Source organism: Strigops habroptila, chromosome 10, assembly GCF_004027225.2.
Source record: "Strigops habroptila isolate Jane chromosome 10, bStrHab1.2.pri, whole genome shotgun sequence".
NCBI lineage: Eukaryota > Metazoa > Chordata > Aves > Psittaciformes > Psittacidae > Strigops > Strigops habroptila.
The window spans coordinates 18,747,408-18,763,000 of NC_046359.1; the positions used below are offsets into that span (position 1 = coordinate 18,747,408).

General features: G+C 37.7%; 1 protein-coding gene across 8 annotated transcripts in view; it reads right to left on the minus strand.

The window, feature by feature from the left end:
- The window catches only part of PLD5 (phospholipase D family member 5), a 175,053-nt gene that overhangs the window by 146,745 nt on the left and 12,715 nt on the right, over nucleotides 1–15,593 (minus strand). Inside the window, exon 1 of one of the 8 annotated variants that reach the window (XM_030499804.1) lies at nucleotides 1,029–1,135. The exons of 6 other annotated variants lie outside the window; for them this stretch is intronic. Coding sequence is in view for 1 of the 2 variants with exons in the window: in XM_030499801.1 (XP_030355661.1) it covers nucleotides 1,029–1,031 (3 nt within the window). In the remaining variant the exon portion in view is untranslated. Of the gene's footprint in view, nucleotides 1–1,028; nucleotides 1,136–15,593 lie in introns of those variants that run through there. One more of the 8 variants, XM_030499801.1, reaches the window with a different exon arrangement.

The window sequence follows — 15,593 nt, forward strand, 5'->3', positions numbered from 1 at the left end:
TCTTCATATTTATTTAGTAATTTGTTTTCCTTTCGCCCTTATGTACTCTAACTTTGTAATCAATGTATTCCTGGACTTAGTATGCACTTAAAATGAATAGTTGAGACCCCATACAGGAGACTGGGCTTGATGCATATTTCAATTAAAAAACAAAACAAAGTAAGATAGTCTTGACAATGAGTCTTGGGACTAAAAGCTCCCAAGATTTGTATCCTCTCCTTTCTCCCCCCCCACACTTCTTTAATACCTAGAAAACTGCTAATAAGAATATTTTATTGTATCTTCAGGCATTGTTTAAACTACTAATAGCATTGGTATCAATTTACTATAATTTCAGATTTTATATTCGTGTTTTATATTCTACTTCCATTGTTTCATATTTAGATATGAATATTTAAATAGTTACAAAGAATAAAATCACTATCCTAAAAAGTTTTTCTTGGTTATCTTTCTCACTAAACAATTACACTAGAGAAACACAATGTGACTTACAGGTCTTCATGGATTGAAAACCCAGAAAAATCAAAACTTCTTAGCTCCCTAAAAGTGAAAAGGTATGTACTGAGCTTTTCTGCTTCTTTCTAAAAAACAAAACCCTTAATCCCCAGCAAAAACCCAACAAAAGAAAACATAAACATACAGCCTGTATAAGTGATCAGCATAGGTTTGTTTATATTTATATGTATAATGTCTGTACCTGTGGTTATTAATGAAAAATTATTTTTAAAGCCCATGCAGCTGCCCTTCCGCAATAAAACAAGTAGACAGGCTTATATTTTACATCAAATTCGAGTCAGCAGTCTTTCCCAGTTTTAAAAGATTTTATATAAGCTGCACATGTTCAGTGCCAAGGATATTTGTCACCCAACTTGCTTTGCTGATCTCTTCTAGCAAAACATTGATAATGCACTGAATGTTACACAGTTTTCTTGGTTTGATTGCTGATCTCTACTAATTTCACCATAATATTCTAAGCATTGTTTTCAAACTAATAATCTCAATCTCGTGAAAAGTAAAGAGCTTCTTACCATTCTGATCCAAAATTTTCCCCGTCTCTGGAGTCCAGCAGCAAGGAGCTGTTGCTGCTGCACTGCCTACTAGAGACACCAGAGGCTTTGGAAGCAGAGAATATTTTATGTGGTTAAAATGTATCACCACTGATTATATTTCAGTCTCTCAATTCCTAGCCTTGATGCTCTGGAAATCAGCCAATCCAAGCGATAAAGAGGTTCGCAACAAGAAGTTGCAGAATTTTCACAGCAAATGCTTCATGGAAATGTTTTGCTTCTTGATACTTGTTTTTTATATCCACTATATGTTAAAATAAACCCTGGCTCCCTCTTCCCTCCTCCTCTTTTTCTTTTTTTTTTCCCCCCAAGATGAGATTCATATATTGTTCACAAGGGACTTTAGCACTTGCTACAGCTAGGCACAGTGCAGAAAGGCATCATGCCAGATTACGCATATATCTCTGCCAAGATACCTGAATTTTGACTTGCAACACACCGTTATTCCAAACATGGGTCCTCCTAAGCCAAAGCTCCCAACTTTGCCAAAACACACAGTGTTTTTGTAAGACAGCCAAATGCCCCTTCAGATTAGCTAAGAGCATCTTTTTTTTTTTTTTTTTTTGCAATGTGGTTGCTCTGTGTTGTCTTTTTTTTTTTTTTTTTTTCTATAAACACTTTTTTCCTAGTGAAGACAAGGTGGTAAATTCCAAAGAGATTAAATGATCAACTGGTACTTCTGCTACGTGTTTCTGCCCCCACCTCCTCAAGAACATACATGACAGACAATCTCTCTGCAGTGCTGTAACTATGATTGACTACCTAGTTAATATTATAACCACCTTAATCTTCTCAATGACAACCTCAGGATGCTGCTGTGCTGGGTGTGATAAAAAAAAAAAAAACAAACCAAAAACAAAGAACAAAGACAGTCCTGACTCAACAGACCTTGCTGTCAAAGAACAGAGTAAGAGATGACAAAGGAGGCAGAAAAGACCAAATCAGACAATTCAGGCTAGTTTAATAGGTAGCGTAATAACCCAGCAACCTGACTATTTTCAAGCTTTTGGGGAATTACAATAAAGGAGTTTTAAAGAAAGGGTTATTAAGAGGCTATGGAGACTACTTTAGAAATTCTCTCAAGGAGGAAGCATGTTATTGTACTAGAAAGCACAAGATTGAGTCTGAAATTTTAATGAATGGATGAAAGAGGATGGAGTCATTGCTTCTTCAATGACTGAGAGTTTATAAACATCTGGAAAAGTTAAGACCATGCTCTGTGTCAGAAAGGAAAAGAAATTCAGAAGAGATGCTCATAGCTTTCTTCTCCTTGTAACAGGATACAGTAATGATTTTCTGATTCAAACTGAATCAGTTTGAATGGGTATGAGAGTGCATCACTGACCTGAAGAAAGCAAAGGAAAGGATGCTGGACTAATTGTCAAGCTTCTTTAAAAGGTGAAAATCAGCTGGATGGACATTTTGATTATTTGTTGAAACAATAATTAATTTATTGGAAGAAATTACAGAGACAAATAAGACTTAGTCATCAACAGAACTGATTGTTCTTTCAAAATTAGAGAAAGAACAAAAAAATAAATGACATGTTATGGAAATCACAGCAAGATTAAGTTGTTTTCCAGAGTGACAATGAAGCAGTAGTAAGGGAGTTTACAGGAGGTAATAGCCATGTTGAGCTGTTATTTTCTAGCTGAATAACCACAAGAAGCTCTCTTTATTACAGACCTTTCTTTTTTAGCCAGAACTAAAGAAATGCCTTTGCAAGCCATCACAACAAAGATGAATTTGATTTGTATTTACAGATGTGATTATCTTATGTAAATAAAGGGACCATGTTTCAACCCTTAAGAAATACAGCAAGATGAAGTGGAAAAAGGCATTGAAAGAATCATGAAGGAGGGAGAAATTAAGCTAAACAGGTTCTATGAAACCAAGACAAAATTTCAGGAAGAAAACGGGCAACAGCATAGCAAGGTAGCTTACAGGATAAAGAAAATCAGTATAGAGCACTGGTTCCACTGTTTGACCAGAAAGCTGTCTGCAGTGACTTTGCCTTGGCAGTTTCTGCAGCATGGAGGGAGCAAGAGATGCACTGGAAAATGCCAGTGCTGCACCAGAAGTTTGGCAATGATAGCAAATAACGTGTACAGCTGGGTTAGTCAGACTGCTAATGGGATTCCCATTTAAAGAGGCTCCACTTGTAATATCCCTGGGACCCAACAGACGATTCTGTGAAACAATTCAAAAGCTACAGAGGGCTTGCTCTTTTTTAGAAATAAAAACTTTTCCATCAAAATGTTTTCAGCCACCTTGTTAGTCTGTGCAAACCTTTCCTGTAAACCTTGAAATTTCTGAAACTCTTACAGTCACAAAAGATACATACTGGGATAGTGATCAGATGGTGAATACAAAGACACACAGCCAAGTATTGCCCCTGTAGGTTTCTACAGACAGTGTGTACGGAACAGGGTGATATGGCCCTATGCATGCATGCAAACAATTTTCAAATCTCTCTTCCAGTCAGTGAAGCCAGATACCTCCATTTCATATTGAATAGTTAAGAATTAATTGAATACATGCAAATTTCAGAGTGAATTCTGGCATGGTCTTCTCATATTTAAAACACACACCTCCCAAATTCAAGTGAATATATAAGCTCCTAAATTCAACTAAAAGACGTTTCGATATAGAACAAGCGCTATCAATACAACCATACAGGCAGAACTGACATACGCTATAGCATTAGCACTCTTCCTTCAAAAGGAGGCCTCCTTTTTCATTTACTTTAAACTCCTTCCAACACACACACAGAGGCAAAAAGAAGTGTCCATTAAGGGAAAGAACTGTGTACTGGTGTAACTGCAATAGTTTAAATGTGAACTTCAACATTTACACCTACATAACACTTAAAGATGATCTTGTTTTCCATCAGATTAACTGTCATCAGAGGCTATTTACAAAATAAAGAAAAAAGCTCTCAAAGGCATCTGATCACATTCCTTAGGCACCTGTAGAAATGTAGCTAGCAGCCCACACAGATTAAACACTTAAACAGTTTTTCTTAAGCAATGACATAAACAAACCCTCGAATGCTCTAAATGATCAAGGAATGCACAATGATGGTGAAAAAACTGTCGTTGGATTAAAAGTACTCTATTTTTGTGATGTAAATAACTTGCATTGCCAGATCTACTCTTTCACATGTGCATGTTTTCTACAGCTCTAGCTTTACACTAGAGCCCTCAGTCTGCAACAATTGAGCAGCTGTATTAAGAGGCACCAAAGACAAAGCAATTGATCAAAAACCTGAATTTTTGTCCTGGTAGAATTTTTTATTATTATTATTATGGCATGTGATTGCTATCTGAAGACAGGATGGAAAATCAAAGTATTTCAACTTTTCATTATTTCAAAAGTCCTAATAAATTTAAATGCAGAACTGTTGAGTCATTTTGGATTTGCTTGAGATGTCATAAAGCTTAAGGGACATGCAGTTATGGCTTTCTTGGGGCACTCTAAGTCTGTTCAAATCATCCCTAGCATTATGAAGCACCATCTCTCCCCATAGGTTGTAATAAGTTAAAAGATCTACAAACACCTTGCTAGAAATAGTTAAAAATAAAACACAGCTCTAATGAGGAATGAGGCAAAAGCATGCAATATTTTTTGACTTTGCAGAATGAAGATAACTAGGTTACAAATGTCTGCAGGAATTCTAGAAGTCAGGAAACCCAAACAGATACAAATCCCCAAAGACACCTACAAAATAGGAAATTTACTAACAAAAGACTTTGACTATTTTAATAATTTGATATAATAAAATACATATTTTTTGCCTATTCCTTCTCTGAAATTTTCACTCTCAGAAAAGGTCTAAATCCACCATGATAGCTGGGATCTATACAGCATATCCTCATTTTAAGGATATTCCATTTCATCAGGAATAGGAAAACAGTAAACCATGGCGCAGAACACAGTAAGATATTTCAAGATCTTAAATCACCCAAGTATTTTAAAATCCAAGCCAAAATACTTTCAGTATGGAGTTTAGCCTATCTTGGCCAGATGAACTTGGAACAACAGAATCTACCTCCATGTACTAAAAAAGTCGACTGAACGCATGCTGACAATCACAAAAATTCTCTTTCAGACAGCAGTATTTCACCTTGCAAGAAGCTTTACCAAAATCTCACATACAAACTACATTTCAAAGAAATATTTTCCCGTTATTTTGGGAAGAGCTGAAGTTAAAGCTAAGAGTTAAAGGTAAGAACAGTTGCAAAAGAAATGCCATCAAATTAGAAACATTTTCTTAACCAAAAAAAAAAGGGGGGGGGGGGGGGGGGGGGAAGAGCAAGCGAGAGTGCCTTCCTATCTATCAGATGCTGCTGAAAAAACATATGAGTGCTGCCTCCCAGAGTCCAGCTGCCTAGAAAAAAATTCTTATCTTTTGCTGTGGTACACTGATTCAGCGATTCAGCATCCAAACAAACAATCTCCAAGGCTTGTGAAACAATAACTAGATTCTCTGTTTCTGCCAACCATCTATACCAAAGGGGTTACACTGGACCACCCCAGCTCAAGCTATGTATGCACAGAGCCAGGCCTCTGTTGTGTTGCCCAAATAGCACAGCCAGGTAACAGCTTCAAAATGGAGCAGAATCCATCTCTCATAAACACATGCAACCATATGAAGGAAAAGACAGTTGTTAGACCCTCTCCACAGGCCCCAAGATTGTAGCACAGAGCCGATCTCCCACCACTTCCCCACTTGGAGCAGTCAGGTGGGCTACCAGAGCCTCTTTGGTGCCCTGGGGAGATGGCTGTGGGAGGAAAGGCACAGGAGCGCGGTGCAGCGCTGCACTGAGAGGGTGGGCAACTTCCACCTCCTGCCATCAGTATCAACAGAGATGATGACACTGTTCCTACACATGCTGCAGCTCAACTACTCAGACCAGCACAGCATTTCTTGATCTAACAACTGAAATCAGCACACAACTGTAGTCATATTCTGACACAAAAAGCAGATTTTTAAGGAGTTCCATCTAAAGAAGTTTAGGGTTTAGGCTATTGGATTTTGAACACTAATCACAGATCACTATTTTACAAGTTTAGTGAATACCTTTGCCAAGCATCTTTCCATCACAAAGTAACTCAAGAGATGTTTCTGTATTCTATATTACATATTCTATATATGTTAGTAAAGATGAGACACAGCCTTTAAATATCAGAATTGTTATCAGTGTAATAACAGCTTATCAGCAAACTGTTTCTGTCTGAAATATGAGTTAACAGTATTTCCCTCAGTAACTTCCATTCCTAAAGAAATACTTGCCCATATTCAAAATTGGAAGAAAACACACAAGAGCTGATACAAATCAGTGCATCCCGGTTTCGTGTTGCTTTCAAGGGGACGCCAGTCAGTTGCTCTCTTCCTCTCCCTCTCGCCACGAGGGGGGGGTGCAGCATTGCTCGGGCCCCGTTCTCCAGCAAGGAAATAAGTATCATCGTCTTAAAACAACCACTTGAATTAACTTAATTAAGCTAAGCTAGAATTACCACAATATATGCTACTGAGTACTTAATAAAACAGATTTTTATTCAAAAAGCCTATGTAATGTATACACTGAAAAATAGCCAATTTTAAAAACAGCTAATCATGTTATATACATTAGTATTTAGTCTCCTACATACATCAAAACAGCTAATGTGGTTAATTCAGTTTGTTTCCATGTGAAATTACACTTAATATAATTTTCCTAAATTACAAGAGACATTTAATTCTGCTGCAATATTCTTACCTAATGCCAGTTTCAAACTTGGATAGAGGAGGAACGAAATTGCAGAAAGATCAAAGCTGCCACCACTATGTTGAGAATAGTTTGAGACAGAAGTGAAAAAATGGAGCAGCATCCAAGGAGATCTTCAGGGCTTGGTGTGACCTCAGGGCTAAATACATAAGGGTGGCCAACATCTGTTGGACTTCCTTGATCATGATGCCCCTCCTTATGATCTTCTGAGCTGCCCTCAGAAAGCTGGTGCCCAATACAGAAACATATGCTAGAGAAGGATGGCTCTGGAAAACTCCAGACAAAATAGAGAGGCATAGCAGAGTCCTATGGTAAAGTCATATGGACAAGAAAATGATCTGAAAGGCATTAAATGGCAAAGGCTCCCACTCCTGGGCGACACAGTACCTGACAAACATGGTAGCGCACCCTCGAGGAACAGGGCCATAACGGCACCAAACTGTTCCATAGTAACTACCTCAATGATAAAAGCAGCCTATTTTATAAAACAACATGCAAGCCTCATCAACTGGTTCTTGGGGAAGTGACTGATCCTAAGAACAAACTGTGAGGTAGCTGAACAGCACCAGCATTTGTTCAGGTATCAGACACTGTGAAGCAGGCAGTGCCGATTAAACCCACCTCCAAATGAAAAGAGACATAAGCAAGAAACTAAGCAGGCAAATAACTGCTACAAATTTGTGAAAACTTGAAAAGTGTAGGTGTACACAGTATGCATCTTCAGCACAAGCTGAGCAAGAAATGGACCTGCACAGCCTTGCAAGACGTATGGAAGATCAGGATTTCCTTTACCATGAAATAGGAACAGCAGCAGCAAGGGACACCTTAACGTCAGCACATACCTGGACTCCCAAGCCAGGAGCTACCATTCTGCCCACTATAAGCTCTGTGAGAAAGATGAACTATGAAGATACAATGTGGAGAAAGAAGTAGGCTTAGAACAATATGGAAATGCTGCAGGATTTGACCCAGGAATGAATCTTGAAGGGCAGTCATCTGAGGTGCACTAGGGAGTTATAAAAAGAAGCCCCTAGATGTCACATCCAGTCTCCATCCATTTAAAGCGAAAACAAAAGAGCAACAGCAAATAGATGCTGTCAAGTAGCCGTATACTATCATGCAGGTATACTATAGACACTGCAAAAAGTTAAGAAAGTGTGAAAGACACAAAAAGAACTGCTTCAACAAAAAAAAAAGAAAACCACATAAAAAAACCTCAACCCACCAAAAAAAACACCCAACCAAAGAAAAAAAAACCCTCACAAAAACCAGACAAAAAACCCCAAAGAAAACCCCCAAGTTAGTAAAGTGATCAGGGAGAAACACTCCCATACTCCAAAGCCTTGCTTGTTGCTCTGAGAAAATTGCTTTCTGAAAGAGTGGTTGGAGGATTACCAGAACTTTTACCAAAACAATGGACTGCATGCACTGATAGCATTTTGCGAAAAGACACAGCAAGTGGTCAGACATCTGAACAGAAACCATCTCTGGAAATGACAGAACATTTGAAAAACTGATGATAGCAGCAGATGATAATCTGGCCCACTTGCAGTTAAGCATACAAGAAAGAAGAATATGGAAGAGTTGATTTTAGTAGCAAGAACTTTGAAAGGCTTCTCAAAAAAATGCACAAGCTTATGAACTAAAATTTTTAACCAAAATACTTTGGAAAAAGGAGAAAACTGATTTAAGGGATGGGCTGTTTCCTTAAAAGACAGAGGGACAGTGTAGCTGAGGTTTCGCCCTAAACTAATTGTGGGCAAATACAGCAAGATCAACATTAAAGAGTCTTTCACCCATTTTACCAAGCTTAAAAGAAGTCCATTTACAAAGGATCACAAGATAGACTATTCCTTGTGCTGAGTAGTATAGGACATAGATATCTCCTACCTATCAGAAAGTGAAATCACGTTTAGCCATGCACCCAAAACACAGAACTCTACAGTGCCCTGAAGAAAATCAGCTACTTCCCAGGTGGACACAGTACAAGTAATTTGCAACAAAGTTCACTGTCATGCCAGGACACAGGAAAAAGGGATCAACCTGGACCACATGGACAGCTTCATGTACTTGCAAGGTCTTAACATAAAAGAGAATGTTGCTATCTGCCGGAAGACATCAACAGATATAGTGGATGTTAACTCAAAAGACACATGGAGAAGAAATTATTAAAATCAGATATAATTCTCAGCTTTGCTCTTTGTAGCCAAATCACTGCTTGGTTTTGAAACTAAATATTTCTAATGGTTGCCTGGAGTCAGCTAGTAAGAGGACATCAATAGCTGTAATTAGGAAACAAGAGCGAGAAAGAGCTGATCAATAAGGTAGCAAAAAACCCCAAACCAAAAACAAAGCAGCATGACTTCTCCAAAGACATCTTCCACATGAAAGATGATCATCTGCTTGTAAGGCTGTGTTTTTCAGGCTAGCAGGAAGTGACTGGACAGTGGAACAGTGGTTGAGTAGCAAATTTAAAAACACTGTACAGTGAAGCATGAGACGGAACAAGAATATACTGTGTACCTGGTGCATACAGTCATTATACTGCACTGGCAGAGGAAGAAAGAAATAACATGCATTTGTAGTAATTTAAATTAATACCCACATTTTTGCAGTGCAGCTGAAAGCTACTGTTCAGAAATTTAATGTTGGGTAATGATAACTTAATGAACTTGTTACCCGGTCAAGCTGAACTGAAGGCACAGCTTAAGTTCATTAATGGCTTAATCATGTAATGAATTTAAGAAATCAAGTTAGTTCCAAGAGGTAATTAAGGTCTGGGTATCTTTCCTGGCCAAATTCTGCTGTAGCACACATACAGCCTCAGTAGTAGTTTCAGCTGTGTTTCAGGCTATAGTATACAAAACACTTTCTGACTTGGTAATATTTGGAGGGAAGGAGTGGGGCATGTATGGAGGGAGGCGGAGAGGGAGGGAAGTGGGAAACACTATTTCCATTATTTGCAACAATTACACAATTACACATAACATTTGTGTAGCCAACAAAATAAAGCTTCCTGAATATATAAGTTTCCTAAAGATAATATCTTTGAATCTGCTATATATAATTTGACCACTAATTGGAGACAGAGCCACAGCATGTCCACATAATTTACATAGTTTACAGGAACTATTAAAAAACATGACTCAGCTTAGACTGAGTTGCAAATTTCTTTCCACAGATCTCTATCCTTGATTGTTTTTCTTTCTTTAGTCTTTACAATTACATAAATTACATCTGGACTATATTCTGATCTCTTAATATTTGGAGGTAGTTGTTGATACCTCTTTTACATTCCATCTCTATTTTTCTTTAGCACTACCTTATCCTGGCTTTCAGGAACCCTAAGCTTTTCCAGATAACAGATTGTAACTATGTGAAGCACATCTTTCCATCTCTCTTGGTAGGGCCACAATCAACAATAAAAACAATACTATCTAAAAATGGACCTCTAAATTTCCATTCTAACTAAAAAACAAACAAAACTACAGATAGGGTTTGCTCTCAGCCTCAAAACAAAGTTGTTCATTCTTCTATGAAAAGCAGTCTGTCAGAAAAGGAAGTTATACTTGGATATACTCCCCTTAGAAATATCCTCCGACCAGTTTTCAGTAAGCTATTTTCAAAGCTTTATTGAGCCCTCTGAACACTGGAGAACCTCCAGACAATTCAGTCCCGATTTGAGAAAAAAATTGAATATATTTGTGTAGAAAAAAAGCCCAACAAAAGAAAAAAAAAAAAAAAAAAAAAAGAAACACACACACACACCCCCCCAAAAAAAAAAAAACCTAAACCAAAAAAAACCCCCTCATGTCTCTTCTGATGCTAGGAACCCCAAGATGATACCGCATTTGATGGACCTCAGTCAGGGAATCACTCTATGCAATGATTTTCACCATGGTGAGGTTGACCAATTCTACGTTCATTTGCATTCTTACAGGGTTTTCCTTACAATACAGAATCATCTAGCACTGCTAGCAATCAAGCCTGGAATATGGATTTAGCTTTGAAGAGTACCTTGGTGGCAGACCTTAATGTTTTTAAATCATTAATAAATCAACAGCTCCTGGGAACAGGTACATAAAATATTTGCACACTGATTAAACGCACATCTCTTAAGTAGCTAGCAGTCACAATGTGTTCATGATAGGGAGACATATGCCTGTATATGCTATCACACAGATTATTAACTGAATCACTCCTCAGTATCAACCTGCCGCTGGACCAGATGAGATGTATAGAACTGCACCTAAAATTGCCATGATACCATCTATTCTGGAAAGCTGAAACGAAAAACGTTGTATTATCTTTTATCTAAAGTATTCGTATGATTTACAACTTACCCATATGTATATTTTATCATCTTCGCTGGATATATCCTCACAACCCTTTAGAAAAAGCTGAGTATGCTATTAGGACCATTATACACATAGAGAAACCAGTTGCAGTGCGAGTATGGTATCTTGCCCAAGGTTACACGGAAATTGCAAAGCCTGTTTCACTCTATCTTTAAAAGGACCAGTAAGTCAAACACTCTCCTGAGATCTTATTTCCTGTCTATGCCAAAAACATTTATTTAGGTTAGGCCAACTTCAGGTGATTCAACCTAGAAGCTGAATAGAAACTCATAATGAAGAGAAAATTCAACATTTCTTCATCAGCTCAGCTGCCTGGCTTTTTCAAAGCAGCCATTTTTCTGGAGCAGGGCAAACTTCAAGGAAGTTAAGCTAAACTAACCTTGCAACAGAAGAAACTTCTGTCAGATGAGGAAACTTAGTCAACATCTTTAGTCTCAAAGTAACACTGCTACTGCTATTAGAGACTCCTTTATCATAAAAAAAAAAATAAAAAAAAAAAGAAAGAAAAAGTCACAAATATGGTCTCAAATCCTGTAATCAGAGTCAGTCTAACCGCAGACAACTTGTCTTGGGAGTCATCCTGTAAAGGTAATAACCTGGTGCTCTGAAGAGCAGATGCAAGGAGGAATTTATATCCACTTATTTCTTAAGAATTGGAATTCTAAGAATTCTTAGAACTGGCAAACATTTCCCACAGTCAAAATGTGACCAAGCTCAGGAATTAGTCCAAATTATCAAAATTTTCATACTTCAAGAGGGAAGGCAGCAAGTGAGAAAGATGATGTGGACATAACTTGGATTTAACTAGAGCAAGCTGTATTTAACTAACTTGAATGTCTTCTGTGTGAGTTGACTGTGGACTAAAGGAAAGCAGAACATATTGCATACCCTGACATTAGCAAGGCTTCTGACAGTCTCCCATACCAATTCTTGGAGAAACTGGCAAGTTGTGCACTGGATAACCACATTAAAAGGGTTGGAAACTGGATGATCCATTGGGCTAAAACGGTTGTGGTCAGCATATCAGAGGCCAAACTGGTGGCCAGACACTACCAAAAACCAACCTATTCCTATGTTTGAAATCCCAAAAGACAAGACAAAATGAACAGTGTAAAATCAACACCTCCACCCCCTCAAAACTGAATACATAAGGAAAAAGCAGCTTTTAAAGAGTGTTAGAGAACTTAATTTTATCAACAAGGAAAACCTAAATGAAAGTAATTTAAGAATTGAAACTGTCGCTATTGCTGCACGTAGTATTAATACTGTACTTGGAAGGCAGCTTGAGGTCATAAAACACTTGTCGCATTGAAACCTGATGATCTTATCCACAGTCTTTGTCTTCCTGTTCCACAACATAAAGGAGAGGAAGAGAAAGAGAAAAAGCTTCCTGATTACCCAAAATATCCACATCAACTCATGTTTCCCACATCAAGTCAAAGTGTTGCTGAAACACCACAGAAAGGAAAGAATTTCAACTCTCTGGAAGACAGTGCTGTCACTCAAATGACAAACAGGAGACTCATCATAGCCTGCAATGGGTTATTCACATGGAATAAAATTATGACTGAAGTGACTGCGTTGTTCTCCCTACATGCTTCAAATAGTGAAACAACCTTACACATTATATGGTAACCAATACCTAAGAAAAACACATTTCATTTCTGCAGTCTTGGTTTAGATATAGGAAGATGTTCCACTTCTAATGCAGTTTTTCTTTGAAAAGCAGTATGAAAACTGCTTAATTTTTTACATAAATCAACAGCAATTTTACCTGACAAAGACTGCAAAAAGAAACTAAAACCCCCTCATCTCAGAATAAATATAAACAGGTGAGACCAGTATAGCTGAAAATCAATATTTGAAAAAAGTATGCTCCATTTTTATTTTACCTCTGTTTTCAAGTGACATACAGACATTTGGATGGGCTCTTCTGGGGCTGAAAAAAAGCTCACCTCAGAAATATTTGTGCATGCATATACTTGCAAAGGCTTCTGTCAAAAGCGTTAGCATAGACATCCTCAAATTACTGATGCGCCTTCTCTGCAGATAGCAACCGTTAAAAACAAGAGAAAGAAAAGCAACCTGATCATAGCATTATTTGTGTTCAGTCATGAACAGTGAATTGCAAATAAATAAAAAATTCAAAGCAATAAAAATACCCAAAGGACTTGCCAGCTGCATTAAGACTCTGAAAAATTAACTCACAGTTAGAATACCTCCAACTTTCAGAAAGCAAGAAACAAACAAAAACTCCCACCTTTTTATTTCTAAGTATTAACACAAAAATCTTAAGCTAATACAAGACCCAGAACTCAAACCCACTGCATGGCAAAATCTGAAAAATAAAATTTGGCTCTATTATCTTGCAGGGCAGTCTTTTCTTCCAATTTGACTATGAGATCCAAAAGCTTTCAAAGGCCAAGTTGAACAATTCCTCCTATTTTTACCTCCGGAGTCCTAAAAAAAGCTTCTATTTTTCTACCATCGTACAACTACACGCAAGTTCGCTACTCCTCACAGGAATTCTTCCAGTCTGTTTCCTTCACGCCTTCCAATTCCTCTCCTCTGTCTTACCTCCACCCTAAAAGCTTCTCCAGGCCTCAACAGAATCACAGAATAGTTAGGGTTGGAAAAGACCTTAAGAATCATCTAGTTCTCACCCCGCTGCTCATGACTCAGTTGCTCTCAAAAATCACTCATCTACGCCTCGTGCAAAGCACAGCAGCCAGGACAATATAACAAGACAACCTTCTTTTCTGCTGTCAAGGTCATCACCTCCCTCCCCCCACCCCCTTTTTTTTGTTTTTTACCAAAAAGGGAAAAACCAACACAGCTGCATAGTAAACATGCAATAAATACAACTAAACAAACCTATCACAGTATCAAGCTCAATAGCTGAAGGCATACACATATATAGACTTTAATTAAGTAGAGCTAAAACAAGCTACTATAAACTCCATATAACTCACAGAAGAGACGCCACTATCAGTAGTTATGTTATGTTGTTTTCAGATTACATCATCACAATGTCTCTAATGAGACATGCAATTGTTATTTAGAATGGTATTTTGGGAAGGTGTTTCCATCAAGGTGGTAATAAATCAAATGCCCATCAGCAGCTTGTTCTTCATCAAGCTATTCTACTCCAGTCAGAACTACCATGCTCAGAGCCTGAAGAAATTAGTCAGATATGCTATCAAAAATTAATGATGTCCAGAAATAAACTGAGAACATCTGTTGCCAAGCAGTCATAAAGTGAATAAACAAAGCAACAAATATTTGCAAAAGTTCTTATAACAAAATGTTAATCCCCTAAATCCTGGAGAAACAACCAGAAAAACAAACAAACAAATCACAAATAGCTGTTGGGGAGAGACTTTTATCAAGAAAGAAATCACGGAAAGCAACAGCTTGAATAGAGTCATCAAGATCAATCCAAACAGGAAAGGGATCTTAAAACCTTTCAAAAATACTAACATCCCCTATTGGAAAAAAAAAAAACCCCAAACCAAAAACCAACACTGCAAATACAACAAACAATGGTAACCCGACAACTAACACATACACACATATTTCATGTGTCTTATGTACTGTGCCTGTAAATCACTAAGCATTACTTATACACGTGTGCTCCTATAACAAGCAAAGCATTTCTGTATCTATTGCAAATTTTTCCCTAGATCAGAGAAAATCCTAACTTTTAGTACCTGCATAAACTAATTTCAAAAGATGCACACAGTCATCTGTTTCTGAAAACAAAAAATAGATTGTCCCTTGGGAAAGAGACGCCATAATCTAGAGAAGAAGTTTTAAACGTCCCTGTTCAAGGCACAATGGTACAGTTGCTTGTACTTTGCTGCCTGAAAACATCCGAGCTCTTCATTTAATTACAAGGGCGAGAAGAAGATTCTGAAAGAACAGGCTGTTGGCTGACATAACAAAGCCACACTGGTGGCAAGAAGTTTTGTTGTTCTTAGTGTAATCGTTGCTTTTTACATTACTAGATCTATAGACAGAACTTACAAGGCGGTTGCCCAACTCAGATTGTCACACAATCAAAGACCCTCCATTTTCATTGTAACTTCAGGGGTTTTCAAAAGTGCATGCTCAGGACTTACGAATTTAAATGACTTAAGAATTTCAGAAAGTATTACCCTGCAGCATAAAAATTACGTATAAACCTGTAAAAGAACTGTAATTTGCAAATCCTACGTATGTTTCACTCACTGTATTTTCCATGATAGTTCCACACGAGGTACATGGCAAGAAGGTGGAATGCAATACCAAAATAGTGCTGTGGATCAGACAAGTTCAGGGGGAAACGGAAAGCAGGTAGGTACAAGGAATAAAGAAATATAATACAAAAACTAAGCATTATGAAAGAAGTGATGAGA